We start from the raw sequence: 17,827 nt of genomic DNA on the forward strand, positions 1-17,827 counted from the left end.
GGCTGAATTTCAGAAGGTCTCTTATTGTCTTAGAATCCTTCTTTGCAACCGTCTTTGGGCCGATTCCCCTCGACTCCCCTCCTCTCTCTCCCTGTTGTATCGTGAAGTCTGGGGCAGGCGTGTTGTTTTTAGGGTCTGCGTGAATCGTCAAAGCTGGGCTGGGAGCAGAAATATCAATAGACAATTCATTTATGAGAGAGTCTAAGGCTCAGTCAGATCTTTGGGGAACCTGCATCTTGCCTTCTGACTCACCTGCGCTCGCACTGTTCAGCTCCACAAAAGGCAAGTTGAAAGCGTGCTCCCCTGCTTCATCTCACTTATGAAAGGAGCAAGGCCTGGCTGTGAAGAGGCCCTGTAGGATGATTCTCTCTAACTTAGAAATTTATCCAATTTTCTCTGTTCTTTATCAGAGTGGAAGGCAAAAGCTTTGCCGGTGTAGACTGAAAGATCGCGGTATAAAAAGCAATCTCACTGACATGGGGTTTTGAAACGTGCTCTGGGACCTGAGTGATGTCTCCCTGCACCAGTTGGAAAGCAGAGTGGAATTTGCACAGGGGCCTTAACCAGCAGACAGTAGATCAGACACGGACCCTCTTTGAGGCCAGCTGCGAGGAGCACTGTGATTCCTGAAATGAAAGAAAACTAAAAAGGCCGAAAAGGCTGATTTCAGGAGTGGGTATTTTGCGTGACAGCAGAGCTTATATCTAAATTAGAGAAAGGCTAGCAACTTCGTTGAGATCCAAAATTTCAGATTTCCTTAAAGAGTCTTGTTCCACCTTTAAAAATGCCTAATTTCCATACGGAGAGGAAGAAAAGCAACTGTCTCATCGTAGGTAATGGTGGGCAGGTCAAAGAGTGGTAATTAGATTTAATATTTCAGGAGACTCCTAATCAGACCCACTGTCTTTTGTTTTGTTTTGTTTTGAAAATGTCAAAACTGAGTTTATCTGATGCCTTAGCTTTCCCTTTCATATAAACAGGTGTTAAAGGCTGCAAGTTACATGTTCAGTACCTACTACGGACCCATTGTCTTAAAACAGCACTTACTATTTTCTCCCCGGAATTGATGCTGTACTCCTGATCTTCTGAGTCCTTACAAGGAAGAAGGTGGATAAAGCTTAAGCCCATTTGTGCACTATAAGCAAATCATGAGTAGAAGTAGGAGGAGGGTAAACCGAGGCACAGAAAGATTAAAATGGCTTGCACGCCATTCGCCAGGTGTAGCGAGGTTTGTTGCAGTTTTGAGAGTCCTGCTATAATCGTCTTCCCCTCCCCCCACCACCGCAAGAAAAAAAAACAAATCTAACGCGTAGAGTGGCTTTTACCCCTCAGGACTCTCAGGTGTTTTCATGAGAACAGAGGCGTTGTCATGACCTTCAGGTATCACAGAGAGAAACTGAGTCACATTTTGGTACAGTCATTTGCTCCGAGTCACAGCAGGTTTGATCCAGAGCTCAAAGCCCTTTGATCAACTGAAAGTGTATAAAAACGTTTCTGTTTAGGCAGGCGGTCAATCGCCGCCTCGCTGCCAGAATGAAACAAAATGATGGGGGCTGACGTGTGGGCTGGGGTGTATATCTCAGGTCGTTCTTAGGGATCATTCCCGCAGGTCAGTACCTTCTGCTTCAAATCCAGCCAGTTTACGGGTGGGACCTTCCTGTACCGTACACTGGACCCGCTATTTGATTCTGGACAGAGTGCACAAACTCAAACAGTTTGACTCGATGACATGCAGGACGCACCTGAATGAAGATGTTGAAATGTTGCGATGAAGCATTTTTACAAATGCCCCACAGTCTTCGACCCTCTCCTGATAAAAGCCACTGATTTTCTTCCTGCAGTTGCACTACAGATCAGACCTGATGGGCATGAAGGGGACAGGATGGCTGGCGCTGAGTTCCCCACAGATAGAGAGTGCAAAGAAAGCCGGAGAGCTCATCAGCGAGGTACCATTAATCTGACTCTACCACAGACGCAACCTGGCGTTTATTTCCTCCCGATGAGGGAAACTGCAGATGGACTGGAGGTCCCAAGAGGGCCCCGTGGCCGCTGGACTCCTGATGTTTCTCTGGGGCCATTTGCAACCAAATCCCAAGACAGAACAAGATTTCCCTCCCAGTGAATTCACTTGCTGGGGAGTTAAAGGCATGTTCCAGTCGGGCAGTAAAAGAGCAGTGATGCATTAGAAGATTCTCAAGAGAGGCGTTAATGTACAGTTGTGGTCTAAGCTGGCCCATTATTTTTGGGGGGAGGCAGGGAGAGGGTTTGCCACCCATCGCCTGAGTTTACTCACAGAGTCCAGTGTCTGGGGGTTGTCTGACTTCAGAGGCTGTTAAAAGTTGCACAGAGATGGTTACATTCACTGAACTCCCCACCATATTGATGACCTAGAGATTCTTGCCCTGGGAGCTTGTTGAGGGTGCCACTGCTTTCTTCAGTTCCTTAATAACAGAAGCTACTTTTATAGGGTCTGAGCAGGGCCACCTTGTTGCTGGAGCCTTCCCTCTACTGAATTCCTTTATTGTGATGAGCTATGGCGTTTTGCAGCCTCTCTTTTCAAGAATGTAAATACCTGGAATATGTTCCTTATCACAGAGGCAGCTTGGGTCTCTTCCATATGCTGGTGAGGTGCCCACCAAGAAGAAGAGAGACTTGTTTTCCAATCATGTCACTGGCACATTTGGTACTGAGTAGATGGGGTGAAGCTGCACTCAGTAAAGTGCATGGTGTTTGATTGTTTCATGAGAATCTTGGTCCTTCTCTTATAGACCAAATACCGTAAAAAACCAGACACTATCAAGTTCACCACGGTGGTTGACTCTCCAGACCTAGTTCACGCCAAGAACAGCTACATGCATTGCAATGAGGTGGGTGTTTTCTCTTCACTCATCCCAGGCCCAGGAGTGGGTAGTGCTGTGCAGTGGTCAGTGCTTAAGATGTGAGGGCAAACCTTTTGTCCCTTCCCTGGGTGATCTTCGGTCAGTTTTCTAATGTCTTCTAACTCCAGTTCCCTTATTTGAAAGGAGGGTAATGATAGCAAGCATTTCATAAGATTGAGTGAATTAAATGAGGATTAAATAAATAAAAGTACGTGAAGCTTTTAGCAGGTATCAGAACTTAGTAAGTCCTCAATAAATGTCCCTGGTTTGACTCATAATCATAACAATAATAATACTAAGTGTTATTAATGATCCCTTACCAAACACTAGGTCAGATACATCTTAATTGTTGATAAATGATAATGGAATTAAAAGCTTAACATAAGCCAATTAGAAAAAATGAAACAAATGGCTATATCAAAAGCTTCTTTCTGCTTTTACTCTCTATACGATTTAGCCCCATTTCCTCTCTACTGTATTAATTTCGAAGAATAGGAAGTTACATATGTATTTTTTTCTCTGAAATTGTCCAGGGATTGGATTTTGCACACTGACAAAGCGGCCCCGTGCTCACAGAGTCCAAATGTCCTACTGCCCAGTTCACATTTGCAAAACCCAAATTGAATTTGGGAAAGGGTTGGAATGTTAAATATTATATTTCCTCTCTAAAAGTGGATGAGACTCAACCACTTCCTAAAATTGTTTGCAATTCTTAGATTGCTGCCCTAAAAATAGCAACGAAAATAAAGCTTGAGTTTTAAAATTGTGTCTTCTTGGGGCACAGGGTGGACTGTGAAAACTTCACCTTTCTGAACAGATATTAAGGCACTTAAGACTTTTTAGCTGTTGTGTCTTTTTATTATTACTATTAGTGTTAAGTAGCAAAGGTATGGAGGCATCTTGTCACTAGTAAAAAGCTTGAGCAATGCCCAGTTGCAAAGATTCTCTGAAATATCCACCCACTTTTACTGTTTGTGAAACACACGGGCACAGCCAGCCAGGGTGATGATTTGTGACCCTTTTGGAGCAAATCTTGATGAATATTTTAAGCAGGGTTGAGTTAAAACCAACCCCGCCACTGCCTGACCCTGGCCACATGGGCCCCTCCCTTCCTGGGTGGCTTCTGGAGGGATGCTCTCCACGGGCTTCTGTGTCCTGGGGTGAGGGTATGGGGTCACTCGAGTGGGAGGGGCAGGAACGGGAATCGACCCCTTCTTCACCTTGGCTGCAGCAAGTGCGGTTTCCCATTGACTGTGAGCCTTCGTCCCCGCAGCGCCTGTACAGGTCAGGGGATGCCGAATCCCGGCACAGATACACCCTGGTCCCCGACCACCCCGATTTCACCAGAGCCCGCCTCAACGCGCTGCATCTGAGCGATGTAAGTGAACCAGCGGTTCGTGTGGTGTGTGCCTGTTTCTGTAAAATGATCTGTGCCCAAACGGGATTTTATTTGTTTAAAAAAAAAAAAAAAGGAGGTCCTAGGAAGGGGGCCTGGGAGTGGAAAGAACCGTGGATTGAGAGTGGGACAAACGACATTTGTGACTTTGAGCCACTTTCCTCGCTGGGCCTCAGTTTCCCAGCTGTAAAATGGGGCTGGAGCCGCGCTCGCCAATGCCTGTGGTCCTTCTAGCTCTCAAATCCTAATGCTGGGCATGGCTCCAAAGACCTCGGTCAGGTGCTGGGTTACGGCCAGAGGAGTGGTGCCCTGGCCCCGCGGGTGTAGACACCTGCTCTGTTTGTTCTCTGGACACCTCTCCTTAGCCATTCAGAGCAGTGTTAAGTTTGGAGACAAAGTGACGCTTTCTGTGCTTTCTGCAGTTTAGAAAGATGCTGCAATTGTAGTCCATCTGGTCCAAACACAATCCGCTCCTTTGTGTGTGAGGCTGCAGACCCCAACCCGTCTGTTTCCCTTGGATGTGTGCCCTTTGCATGCATCGCCAAGATGCTGTTTCCTAAACCCAGGCTTGTTGGCAGGGGTTGGAGGCCCCTGGTTGTAATAGAATAGGCGGCCGCTCTTCCAGCAAAGCTGTGATCCTGGGATAACAGGTATCGAGGCGGCAGAATCAAAAGATGCTGTCAGATCAGAATAACACAGGCTGAGTGTGTCGGCCTGGGGCAGCGCGGGGCCTCCCAGAGTCTGGCCATTCTTCCCGCCCTGGCCCGGCCATTGTGTCCTGGGGCTCCGTGAAGATCAACAGCTGCTGCGGTTCACCCTAGAGATGGCTGCCTCGCAGGGGTTGGCGAGAGGCGCCTTCTAGTTAGCGTGTGTATTAGTTTGTTGCGTTTGTAAAGCCCTGTGGGATCCCACACAGTGAATGTGATGGTGCTTTGTAAATATGAGTTATTATGACCATTTGATGCTTTTGAGGGCTGTGCGAGGGATAATTTTAGAACAGCAGCTCTGGTGGGCTGACCTCCATCTGGAGAAGGGGGACCTCCCCCTCAGCGGAGCTTGGACAAAACATCCATCTCATTAATGCTGCAAGGATGTGGGAAGGCAAGGCCTCCATTAGAGGAACTATCGGAGGCCCATTGCCCTGGAAACTGGGATAAAACCGCCAGTCCATTTGGGGCCCAGCTTAAGGAGGACAGCCACCCCAGGCTGGTGGCAGAAGCATCTTTCCTCCCACGAGGGATACCAGTGTGCAGAGTTCCGGAGCTGAAATTAGCCGCCAGGGCACGCAGGTATGGAGAACTCGTGGACCTCTTTTGAAAGAGCACTTCTTCGGGGGCGTGTAGGATACGCACAATTGGATCAAGTGCTCTGTGAGGATGATGTGGAGGGAAGGTGACCTTCCTGGGCAAAGAAAGCCATTGAGATGTGTAAGGCAGCCGAAATAACTAAAGAATCAAATGACTCTAATGTGTGAGGATGAGGGCAAAGCTGTGCCCACTGTGATAAAGAAGAAGAGCACCCGGGGTTCCAAATCAAAGAGGCTGCGAAATCTAAAGGCTCCCAGTGGCAAGGCGAGAACCTCAACAGAAGAAAAAAAACTCGGGGAGGAAGTGATCACAACCAAATAGCATATACAGGGAGAAGTGGCCAGGAGACGGGGATCCAGCACCTCGGGGAGAACCCCAATTTGGGCCGTGCCCTGGAGGTGACCCTCAGTTACAGAGCCTGGGATGCATTGAACACCAGAGTGGGGTGACCTCGGAGTTTGATGCTGTGGAGAGATCGGTGTCATTTCCTAGCCCAGATCTGGTATGGAGGCTCTGATTGGGAAGGCACCGCAACAGACCCCTCTCCGGGGAACGATAGGACTTTTGACTCTATCTGCTAGTCTCATATTGGCGGGACCCTCAGAACAGGAAGCGTAACGCTGGAGGGGCTGGTTGGTCTGTCATGGTCTGAATGCCCCTCCCCTTCCTCATACCCCTCGGTCCTGCCCGCTAAACTCAGTGGCGACCCAGGACATCGAATCCTTTGGGCCCTGATTGGGATCTGTCAGTAAGGTGATTACCCCAGCGATGATTGGTTCTGTACTCGTAGCTGCTTGAACAGAACAGGCGTCTGGCTCCTGGTTTGTGACGCTGGAGCTGGAGGCGGCGATGAAGGGGAAGGGGTGACGAGGTACAGCAGGACCGAAGAACGACGCGCTCCACCGCGCTTGGCTCAAGCTTTCCGTGGCCCCTCTAGTTCCAGGCCCTGTTGTGGGGTGGCGTGAGGGCACTTTGCTTTCTTCTGCCACTTTTCCTGTGCTTAATCCCCCCGAATCCCCTGTAGAGCAGAGCCTCAGCCTTGACCTCTATTTCCAAGTGACAAAAGTAAGGTTCTTAAGGGCCCCCTCGCCTGCCGTGGCTCTGGGAATGAGTGAGAGACCGACACGGTCTGGGGCTGTCACTTTGTCATCTGTTGGTGATGTGCCTCGCCCGCTGTCTCCCTTCTCTGTGGCGGAATAAAGAACAGCCTTCCGCTGGGATCTCCAGATGACTCCTTTCATGGAGCCATTCCCTTATCTTGAAAAAAAAAAAAATATTAGCTACATGAAGGCACGGGAGATTTTGATGCCTCCATCGGTGATGTGGGTCTACCTGAGGACTGAGAGGATGTGATTACAGACTCCCTGAGGGTGTGTGAGAACAACTTGAAAAGGGAAAAAAATGAAAGAGGAAGATGTGAAATACGGGGGTCAGGAACTCGGGCAGGTTCCTGACAATCAATTTAATTCAGGGGAAGGCTCTCCCCTCAGTGCAGGCACCAGGGGTGCATGTGGGATGCAGCATGCTTCATAGCGATGCTGTGACATGACATCAGAGGGAGCCCAGGGCCCCCCAGGAAGTCGGCGGAGCCAGCGAACATGTGGGTGCCAGGACCCAAGGAAGAGAACCTTCGGCATGTGGGAAGAAACAGGGTTCTTGAACTTTGAGTTCTGGCATCTAGAAGCTGCAAACCTGAAACGCTGAAAGTAAAAGCAAAGACCAGAAAGACGGGGGTCAGGGGCATCTGGTACCAGTGGGATGTAGCAAATGAGCCAGACCCACAGACCCCAAGACCCACAAGAGCAGGGCCTGGTGCTCAGGCTGGGGGCTGAGAGCCGAAGCCCTTTGTGGCCAGAGCTGGGGAGGCCCTCAGGATCGATGTGGGACCACAGGCTCTGCCATTCTGGGCACCAGCAAGACAGAAGGTACATGTTTAGGAACCACTTCCACTGAGACCCAGCAACATTCCAGACATGGAGCTACTCACTCCCCGCTCACTCATTTCTGTTTCCCCAACTAGAAAGTCTACAGAAACTCTTGGGAACAGACCCGGGATGCTGGCTATGACTTCAGGCTGGACGCCATCCCGTTCCAGACCGCTCGGGCATCCAGGGAGATCGCCAGTGACGTAAGACCTCACGTTCTCTTTCTCCTCTCTCTCTCTCTCTCTCTCTCTCTCTCTCTCTCTCTCTCTCTCACTGATAGGTTTTGCTCTGGTTTTCCCAGATCTGTTGAAAGGCAAACCACCGGGAACCAAAACTGAACAAATATTTCAAATGAAAGAAAAAAGTTGGCCTTATTTTTTAGCATCTGAGCCAGAAATTTGGAATTGGGGAGCGTTGTATTAGGGGTCCTCTTAAAAGTTGACGCATGTGGACAGTACCTAGAAGTCAATTAACATATGATTGATTTGTTGACCTTCACTTGAGGGACTATTTTTTTTTCTTTTAGCTGAAGTGCACTGTGACGGGATAGAAAGGGATTGGGTTTCCCCGCTAGATTGACTTGAGTTCAAATCCTGGCTCAGTCACTTAGGAATTGGCTCTGTGGTCTTGGGCAAGTTGCTTAAATTCTCTGAACTCAAATATCTCCATCTATGAAATAGACATCTAATACTGGTCTCCTAGGATCGATGTAGAGATGAAACCAAAATGGTTCATAGTGTCGTGCACAGAACATGACAAAACACGGCAGCTTCTGTTACTGAATAGGAAGATATCATTAGCTAGATACGTCATCATTCACGAGTGGCTTGTCAGTGGTCCAAAGTGAGATAAGTACAGAAATCAAGAGCAAGCATTCAGAAACATTCTTAGCAATTAGACATTATGACCTCCAAGCCTGTGACTGGTGGACTCCTCTGGCTGAGCAGAGTAGAGGCCAGTTTTTATGTGTTATCAAATGTACCTGCTACCACTACATACTAATCACAGGCAGGAGGACCACATATTGGACTTTGACAGATTGGAAATTTTCAAAAGCAGAACAAAATGAATCCTGTCCTTCACTGTAGATGGTTTGAGGAGCACTGGACTGGAAAGCTGGAAAGAATCAAAGGATGAGTGGCTACTGAGAGAATGGACACATTTTTCTTGCTGTTGGATTATTAACTATTACAGCAGCAGTAATGCCAGCAGCCAACACTCGTTGGGCATGAGCCTGTGGCAGACATGAAGCTCAGCCCCTACTGAATCCTCTCAATGTCCCATGGGGTGGAGGTTCATTCTCCCATCTTATCAGGTGGGGAAACCAAGAGACCAGAGAGACTCAGTAACTGAGTAAGCCAAGGCCACACAGCTAGTAGGCAACAGAGGGAGATCCAGATCCCAGGTCTACTTGAATCCAAAGCTGTGCCCTTAACCCACTGTTGAACTTCCTGCTGAGATCCTGAGGACTGGTCCTAGAAGGGAGGTGGGCGCCCATGACCCCCCTCTGCCTCTCTGACTTGCAGTTCTGGTACAGAGAGGCCTTCCTGCAGACTGGGTACTGCAGCATCCACGACGACCCGAGGATGAAGCATTTCCTCAGTGTCAGCAAACTCCAGAGTGACAATGAGTACAGAAAGGGCTTTGCTAAGAGTCGGTCCCAGGTCCACAGCCGCTCAGACCAGCCTGGCTTCCTCCAAGCCAAGAGGAGCCAGCAGCTGGCCAGCAGTGTGTGCTACAGGCAGCCCCTGCCCTAGCCCACCTGCGACCCGGAGCAGCTGGGCCTGAAGCATGCCCAGAAGGCCCACCAGCTGCAGAGCGATGTGGGCTGCCCTCGCTCCCTGGCCGAGGCCCGGCCTCTGGGGCCTCTTCATAAGAGATGGCCAGAATCCCACGTCCCATGTCACCTTCAGGGAGGACCTGGGCTGAGATAGAACCCAGGAGACCTAACCCAATAGTGCCAGGAGAAATGACAAGAATTGCAATGTACTGAGTCCTTTCTGTGGGCCAGGCTCTGTGCCGAATGCTTCCTGAGCGCCGTGCCACTTAGATCTCACAACAAGCCCATCACTGCCCCAGTTTACAGGTGGGGAACCTGACGCTTAGAGAGGTGAAGTAACAAACCCAAGATCACATGGCAAATAAGTGGCAGGCCTGGGATCTGAGCCCCATTTGGTTTGATGTGAGAGCACAAGCTCTTGATTGCTGTGTCATACTCTTTCCAAGGGACCTTAGTAGTCGCCTGGACCGTGACCTTTCTCTGGGAGGCAACTGAAGCCCCCAAAAAGGGACATGACTTCCGTAAGGCCGCAGAGCAAGTCAAGGTGGGAGCTTGGCCTTGAACCAGGTCTCTGACGCTCCACCCCCATTACAGCCCCATCGCTTGAATGGAAAGATGCAGAGGACAGCATTATGCTGGCCCGGCTCCCAGCACATAGGGTCCTCAATGCCAGGGAGCTCCTGCTTAAGCTGAATTGGCTCCCTTGACCTGGCTTCACTGATAGCATATTCTCCAGGGCGGGCTTTTTAAGTCTCCCCCCAAACCCTGCTGACCTATTCCTCTTGCCTCCCTCCTTCCCCCCAAGGTTAAGTACAAATCAGACTTGAACCAGACCAGAGGTATCGGCTGGACACCTCCTGGCTCCTACAAAGTGGAAATGGCTCGGCGGGCTGCAGAGCTGGCCAGCGCCAGGGGCCTGGGTCTCCGGGGAGCTTACGTGAGTAGCGGGCTGGCTGGCAAGGCCACAGGGGAGAGGCAAACTCATTGTTTCTTTTCAAACATTATTTTTGGCCAAAGGTCAGCTGGCTCTAAAGACACGTGAAATGCAGCTCACGCAAGGTGCCTAATTTCGTGGGTCTGAGGTGACCAGGAGGATGACACCTGGGTTAAACTTCCTGCACGGTTTTCTCTGAAGTCACAGCCATTAGTTCTTTGGAGACGAACATGCCGGGGCTACATCAGTCGCAGCCGCAGCAGCCCAGGCTGTGCTGACAGCTTGCTCGTTACATTCGTGGAAGGGGTCAGGGACTTGCTGGCTATAACAGTCTGGGTTTTGAACCCTACTTTGTCCGGAAGGAAGATGCCACGTCTAAATGAGAGATTGCCTTTACTTCTTCCTCTTTCTTGCCTTGAGGATCCTTCTTCCTGGGGAGGATGGAGGAGAGGAAAAGGAAGGGGAAGGCGAGCATTTTAGACAGCTTGTCCCATGGGAGCAGGGCAGGAGGTTCCTCTTAACTCAGGGAGGTGTGTTTGATTTCTGCAGGGGGGGCAGGAGGCTGTAGAGACCGGAGATGATCAGAGGGGGGACGTGAACCCAGATGCCACCGAGATTCTTCACGTCAAAAGGAGGAAGGCCCTGCCGTTGTGAGTGGGTGGCGTCCACCTGGGATGCTTGGGAGAGACGCTGGACAGGAAATTTGCACGCCAGAGACATGGCTTCAGTTGGGGCCAGCTGTGGAAAACAGCACCCCAGCCCATGCTCCGATCCTCCTTTATTAAAACAACAACTCTCTGAAAGTGGGTGGAGAATGTTGTATTTGGGTCCTCCGGCGGATACCTAGAAGTGGGTGGCCCTGTGGCGTGCCTTGAGTGTCTGGGATGAGGAATAAAGATGTGAAGGTGACCCCCACTGACGCTAAGCCGTCTGAAATCTCACATTGGCAAACGTCCGAGGTGAAGGCAGTCGATGAACACTGATTTTCTAGAAACTACAATTGTTGGAAGGGAAGCAAACATCATATACTTCAGGGTGATTCTCTCATTTCTGGGGTTCCCAGGAGGGAGCCTGAGGAAGTGGCGGCCATGCTGGTCCAGGGCACCCCAGGCTGGGCAGCAGTGGTCTCTGCTTTAGAGCCTGGACGCTCGGAGGCTTCAGGGGCTGTCCACGGCTGCCCGTGAGGCCTCGCCATGGCTGGGTGTTAAGGAGGATGGGCTGTGAGCTTTGAAAGACACCTCAAAAGCTATCCTCCCTTTCCATGGTGGCTTTGATCCAAGTCAGGAATTTGGTCACTTGGGTGTAGACTCCTGGCTTCTTCCCACACTCCAGGCCCCAGCTCACGATCCCATAGACGTAGTAGGTACCGTCCTTCTCACAGGTCAGAGGGCCTCCAGAGTCACCCTACGTACGGGAGGAAGACGCAGGGGTCAGCCTTGTGAATAGGAATACATTCAGAGACAGCCCCACCCTCCGTGAGGGGATGCCGGGGGTAGGGTGGGGGTGAAACTGCTGGCCGGCCCTGGGGAAAGTAGCAACAGGGCTCCTCCAATACCTCATGTGACGCAGTGCTCTGAAGGGAGAGAAACAAATACCAACCTACGTCTTGAGTCAGTGAGGGCTTCCTGAGTCAGAGAAGCCACGGGGCCGGAGCCCAGTGCCGGGCCCAGCCCTACTTCCTGACCCGCCACGACTCTTAGTGATACGGGTATTACAAGGGACCCTCAACTTCTCGTTCCGGCAGGGATCTGGCGGAGGCTGGGAGGTGCCCTGTTTGGATAGAGCCCTTCCGGGGCCCACAAGGGCACACACGTGGCAAGGAGGATGGGGCTTAGAGGCAGCATGGCCTTGATGTTTAACAGGGTCCATGGAGTTAGATCTGCTGGGCTCCAAACCAGGCTTACCGCCTGCTGGCCAACGGGGCCTCGGTTTCTCACGCTGTAAACCGTGGATAGCAACAGAACCCCTGGCCCACCCTGAGGGTCTTGTGAGGACTAATGTTTGTAAAGCACATAGAACAGTGCCTGGTTCATATTAAACCCCCAGTTAAGGTGGAGGGGATCCTCTCTCTCTCTCTCTCTCTCTCTCTCTCTCTCTCTCTCTCACACACACACACACACACACACACACACACACACACTGCTGCTTACACACCACGACTGGTAGGATTTTTAATGAATTGTCTCTTTCAATCTTAGCCACAATCTGCTGATTTTATGGATACACTATTTCCGTTTTATAGATTAGACACCTGAGGTTGGAGAATTATTTCGGTGCAGTGGGTTGAATGTTTATGTCCCCCTCCCTGCCCCCAAATTCATATGCTGAAGCCTAATCCTCACTGGGATGTTATTAGGAGGTGAGGCTTTGGGGAAGTGATTAGGTCATGAGGGTGGAGGCTTTATGAATGGTATCGGTGCCCTTATAGAGGAGACCCTGGAGAACTAGCTTTCTCTCTCCACCATGTGAGGACGCAGTGAGAAGTCGGCAGTCTGCAACCTGGAAGAGGGTCCTCACCAGAACCCGCCCATGCCGGCACCTGATTTCAGACTTCCAGCCTCCAGGACTGTGAGAAATAAATGTCTGTTGTTTAAGCCAGACACCAAGTCTAAGGTAATTTGTTATAGAGGCCCGGGCTGACTAAGCCATTCAGTGATTGTTAAAGGTCACAAAGTAAACGATAGAAGCAGGTTTCAAACCCATGACCATCTGCTTTTAAAGCCTACAAGGGAAGCCCTTGAAATATCTAGGGAATTGAACAATCTGTTTTCTTATTCGTCTTCTAGGGACTTAGGGAAAATCAGTCCCATCTGCCCACACACCCCCTTTGAGTAGGTGGATATCTGTGGCTCCTTGGGAAGGGGCAGAGGGTCACAGTAGAGCCACAGACCCTGGGGAGAGTGACCGTGATTTTTCCATCCCAAAAGGAGCTCAAGGCTGGGAGATCACTGTTGGGTCGCTTTGTAGGGAGGAGCTCAGATTTGAATGTGCCTATGCTGGTCCCCCAAAGTCCTATATGGGGGCAGGTGTCAGGCAGGTTCTAAATTGGCTCTGGCCACAGAGAAGCCACTCAGCCAATTCGTTTATTAGGGTTAAATCGCCCTCCCCCTTCACACACACACACACACACACACACACACACACACACACATTTAAATCCTAACGGTTAGTCAATATTATTGTGAATTCTCTGGTGTCTCATCTTTCTCCTTCCAACCACTGGTCTTTGGGACTGTTCCCTGCTTATTGGGATTTGCAGACAAGCGGCCCAGTGCTGAGGCCACTGAAACACAGTGAAGCAAATTCCTGCTCTGCCACTTGCCACCCAGGTGCTATAGGCCAAGATGATTTCTCTAAGCATCTGTACAACGGTGATAATGACATCCCCTTCACCAGATGGTTGTGAGAATTAAGTTGGACAATGTGGGCAAAGTGACTGCTATGGCTATTATGCTGAGTCATCCTGGTTTGATGTGGATTCGGATTTGCCAGAGGACAGACATGTCCCCCCTTAGCTTAATGGCAGGTGGGTCTCTGAACCCACCTCCCAGCCCAGGGTTCTAAGGGCCCTCTGTGCTCGCTGTAAGGTCCTGTCAGCCCCTCCTTCTTCAAGTACCATTTGGAGTCTCTGACCTGGCAGGAGTCTTGCCCAGGCTTCTGGAGGTTTCCTGCACAAATCATACTTTCATCGATCATGTGGTCATACAGTTGGCGGGAGTTGCACACAGTGTTGCTGATCAGCTTGACTTTGGCATCCAGGAGCTGGTGGGACCCTTCTCCTAAGGGCCAGAGAAAAGAGGTTGCCGCTGTAGAGACCAGGCTGGAACCTGCCCCACCAGAAGCCAGCAGCCAGCAGAAGAGGGCCACCAGACCTGAGCTCGGCAGGAAGGGTTTTTCCAGGAGATGGGGCACAGTAGCCTCATCTTTCAGGGCCGGGGGCTCTTTGCTTTCAGCCTTCGCGATGGTTCTACAGACCTTCAATGCTGTGCTCATTGCATGGAGCAGAATCATATATGCCCTCCTCTGTCTCCCCAGCTAGACGGTGAGGTTGGGCAAGCGGAGATGGTGTCTTAAACCTGTTTTTGATTTCCCCTGCCTAGCAGAGGGCTGCATGTGGTAGAGCCTTCGTGACGCGTGAAGTGCCCTGGTTGATCGCCTAGAGTACCCGCTTCCCAGAGCAGACGTTTCCTTTGCCTAAAGAACCTCTGTTCCGCCCAGTCTGCCCTCGTCAGCACAACGATGCTGAAAGGGTTGGATGGACTCCAATGAAGTTATAGCTACAAAAAGGTTTCCTGGTTAATCCTAAATCTAAGTAGCTATCAGAAATCTTCTTTCCCAGAAGCCTCTGACAAATTTGTATATTACATTTCACTTTCTTCATGAATATGGGCCTATTTAAAGTGATTCTTGCTTTCCATTATTAAGAACAAGATTTGGGGGGAAGAGGAATCTATTTTGAGTATTTGAGAGAGACTTGATATACACTTCTGCATCTCCTATATGAGAGGATGTAATCTTGTCAGTACTGCAAGGAAAGTAGTCCTTTGGTTACTTTTTAAGATCAGACTAAATGCTAGAGATAAATCAATAGCTTGATTTAACAAAAATGTATAGAATGCAACTATGTAGACAGCCTTGACCAAAGCACTGTAGTAGAGTCAAAAGTGAATGAAACCTGACCCCTGCCTTCCAGGGGCTGACTTAATGAATATCTCTGGAGAATTCTATCATCTCCTGTTATCATGATTCCAAACCTAGGATGTTATTGGAAACTGAAACTCAGCTGTCCAAGTGACAAAGCCAAGACCCTAATACGAGTCTGTCTGACTCCAAAATCCATCTTCTTTCTAATTTATCCTCTTTCCAATGTACCTAGGAAAGGAAAAAGTTCTCTATGGATACAGGAGCAATTCTTGGGGAAAGTCAAAGATCTAAGCGTTGGGGCCAAGGACAGATATGGAGATCAGAGAAGACTCCTTGAAGGTGATGAGATTTAACTAGAGCTTGAGAGATGGGGCAATCTCTTTCTTTTGTTTTTACGTTTTGAATATAACACTGATATCTAGTTCAGGATGGCAGCTGAGTGTAACCCTTCGTTGCCTGGTGGACGTAACTCACCTGGGCCTCAGGAGAATGCATGGCCAGACTCACCTGTTTCTGTAACACCCCAGCCGGAGATGTGACACTCAGTCCCAGAGGGAAAGGAACCGTGAGGCAAACATACAGTTTTCACATACTTGGATTCCAGGGCACAGTGGCCATCCACTGGCTTTAGCTTGAGCAAAGCTAGGTAGAGAAAGGGGAAATGGGCAGTGATATCCTCTCTGTCAAAGACACATCAGCTTCAACTTGAATGGAAGGTGGACCTAGCAAAGCCCCCATCCCAATACCTAAAAGAACTCTCCCTTGGTCATTTCATTCTTTTAACTTTCAATTCGGATGAGTAACAACACTTCAGGCTGAGTTTTAAATTACTTCTAATCCTTTTTTTAAAAAACAGGCTTTAAGGGGGGAAAAAGAGATATTGAGGAAGCAGAAAGAGTGAGAGGTCTGTGAATGGAGAAATGGGGGACAGAACTAAAAAGCAGGCAGATTAAGTACATCATTGCCTGCCAGGTGCCAGATGTGCATGGGGATACATGAATATCACGTCACTTAGCACATAGGAAGTGGAGACTTGTACATCAGTGTCTCCGTTTTACAGAAGAGGGAATTGAAGCTTAGAGAGGTGAGCCAGCTGTTAATTCAAGGCTGAGCTCTCTCCACAACGCAATGTTCCTAGCATCTCTTCCCCTCCGTTTAAGAACTTGTGCACATTTATCTGCAGCACTAACACAGACCTTTAAGAACTAAAAACCTCTGGAATAAATGCTCTACCTTACAGGGTCTATGAGGGACCAAGAAGACAAGAGCACCTTCTAGAACCAAACCTCACTTTTCCATCAGTAGAGAAATCCACCCAGGACAAGACCCACGGGAGAGCCACGATAGAAGAGACTTGCCAATGTCGTTGTAGGGAATGTCGTCTCTTTCTTCATAGTGGCTGTACTTGAATATCTTCTCCACCCCAAAGTTCTGCTCGTGGAATTCTGTCTTCTTCAGGTCCTGGTCCCCTAGCACCACTGTTAGATATTTGGCTTTTAAGCTACAAGGGAAAGTAAGATGATCAGGAACTAGCCCTGGGATTTGAGAGACTGGAGCCACACCCTGGCTCTGCTCCTGGTGAGCTGTGTGACCTCTGACAGATGACCTGACCTTCTCGGGCCTCAGCATCCTCATCTGTAATCATGGTCTTGCTAAAGAACTCTCCTGCTTGTCTTTAAGTAGCTAGTTCGGAGGCTTGCATGTCATAACACACGTAATGCTCAGCGTGAGCGTTCTACACACGGGCGCTCTCTTCTATCTGGTTGTAAGGAAACATCCTTTTGCCCTTGGAGCAAGATCCGACCCCCAGGTCCTGCCAGAGTTGCCGAGATGCTGCTCAGATGGGAAGAGAAGAACACCCCTGGAGATTGCGGCCACCCTAACCTCTGCTCCCAGCAGGCACCTACTCGGTGCAGTGGGCGGCAGTCAGCACCCAGCAGGGGTGGATCAGTGCCCCCCCACAGAAATGGCCCTGGGGCATGGAGACGGTCAGTCGCAACGAGGTCTGCAGCGACGCCTGCCATGGGTGCTTGCCAGCTGTGCTCTTAAAGCCACCGTAGATCCTCTTGACCTTCCTCTCTGCTATCTCAGTCCTCCCGCATGAGTCAAACTCGGGAAGTTTGGCTGGGGGCTCTGTGAGGCTTCCCTCTTGGTTGGCAACATCTGTGAAACACAAGAAAAATAAATCACGCTTCTCACCCTCCCTCCAGATCCTCAGAAGGACCTGGTCAGAGGCATGGCTCTGCATCCAGAAGCTTAACTACTGTCCAGAGCTAAGAGACTATACTGGTGCATATAGGATAAGCACGTGTGCAGTGAGCATTTGTTGAATACATTGATTAATACAAAGCGAGTCTATAGAATTAATGATGACGATGTCGCTTTTTCCTTCTTATTTTGACATGTATACAGACACATAAACAATTTTTATCACTTATACGAGGAATCTAAAAAATACAACAAATTAGTGAATATGACAAAAAAAAAGAAGCAGACTCACAGATATAGAGGACAAATTAGTGGTTAGCAGTGGGGAGACAGAAGGAGGGAGGGGCAAGATGGGTAGGGATTAAGAGGTATGAACTATTGGGTATAAAATAAGCTACAAGGATATATTGTACAATGGGGGAATATAGCCAATATTTTATAGCTATAAATGTAGTACAACCTTTAAAAATTGTGAATCACTGTAGTGTACACCTATAACTTACATAATATCCTACAGCAAATATACTTCAAAAAAAGTGTGTGTATAAATATAAAATTCCATCTCTGGGTATGTATTTAACTCTTTGTTAATGCACACATATATTTTGGAGGCTTTTTTGGTGCCTAGGGGAAGATATTCAGATGAAGTAAAGAGGGGGAGAGAAGACATTTGCACACGTAACTGTCATGCAAAGGAGAGAGCAACAAGTGTTGCATGGATGGTGCCCAGTCTATTCCATGCGGTTCGTAAGAA

At 49.3% G+C, this 17,827-nt stretch overlaps 2 protein-coding genes and 1 long non-coding RNA gene across 52 annotated transcripts in view; 2 read left to right on the plus strand and 1 right to left on the minus strand.

The window, feature by feature from the left end:
• NRAP (nebulin related anchoring protein) overlaps positions 1–11,024 on the plus strand; it is a 70,800-nt gene extending 59,776 nt beyond the window's left edge. For all 50 annotated transcript variants that reach the window (XM_067024613.1, XM_059054817.2, XM_067024618.1 and 47 more), the window contains 6 exons: positions 1,842–1,946; positions 2,769–2,867; positions 4,153–4,257; positions 7,603–7,710; positions 10,093–10,224; positions 10,771–11,024. In XM_067024613.1, coding sequence (XP_066880714.1) covers positions 1,842–1,946; positions 2,769–2,867; positions 4,153–4,257; positions 7,603–7,710; positions 10,093–10,224; positions 10,771–10,875 — 654 coding nt within the window. In that variant the 3' untranslated portion in view covers positions 10,876–11,024. The remainder of the gene's footprint in view (positions 1–1,841; positions 1,947–2,768; positions 2,868–4,152; positions 4,258–7,602; positions 7,711–10,092; positions 10,225–10,770) is intronic.
• The window catches only part of HABP2 (hyaluronan binding protein 2), a 37,140-nt gene continuing 30,234 nt past the window's right edge, over positions 10,922–17,827 (minus strand). The window contains exons 9-13 of the mRNA XM_059054846.2: positions 16,773–17,028; positions 16,224–16,366; positions 15,373–15,507; positions 13,855–14,000; positions 10,922–11,625 (exon numbers count right to left, since the gene is read on the minus strand). Of these exons, the coding sequence (XP_058910829.1) occupies positions 11,461–11,625; positions 13,855–14,000; positions 15,373–15,507; positions 16,224–16,366; positions 16,773–17,028 (845 nt within the window). The 3' untranslated portion in view covers positions 10,922–11,460. The remainder of the gene's footprint in view (positions 11,626–13,854; positions 14,001–15,372; positions 15,508–16,223; positions 16,367–16,772; positions 17,029–17,827) is intronic.
• On the plus strand, positions 11,561–17,232 carry LOC136793503 (uncharacterized). Its single transcript, XR_010838826.1, has 2 exons — positions 11,561–12,834; positions 16,106–17,232. It is a non-coding gene; the product is annotated as an uncharacterized lncRNA (long non-coding RNA).

The sequence above is a fragment of the Kogia breviceps genome, chromosome 2 (assembly GCF_026419965.1).
Source record: "Kogia breviceps isolate mKogBre1 chromosome 2, mKogBre1 haplotype 1, whole genome shotgun sequence".
NCBI classification, from domain to species: domain Eukaryota; kingdom Metazoa; phylum Chordata; class Mammalia; order Artiodactyla; family Physeteridae; genus Kogia; species Kogia breviceps.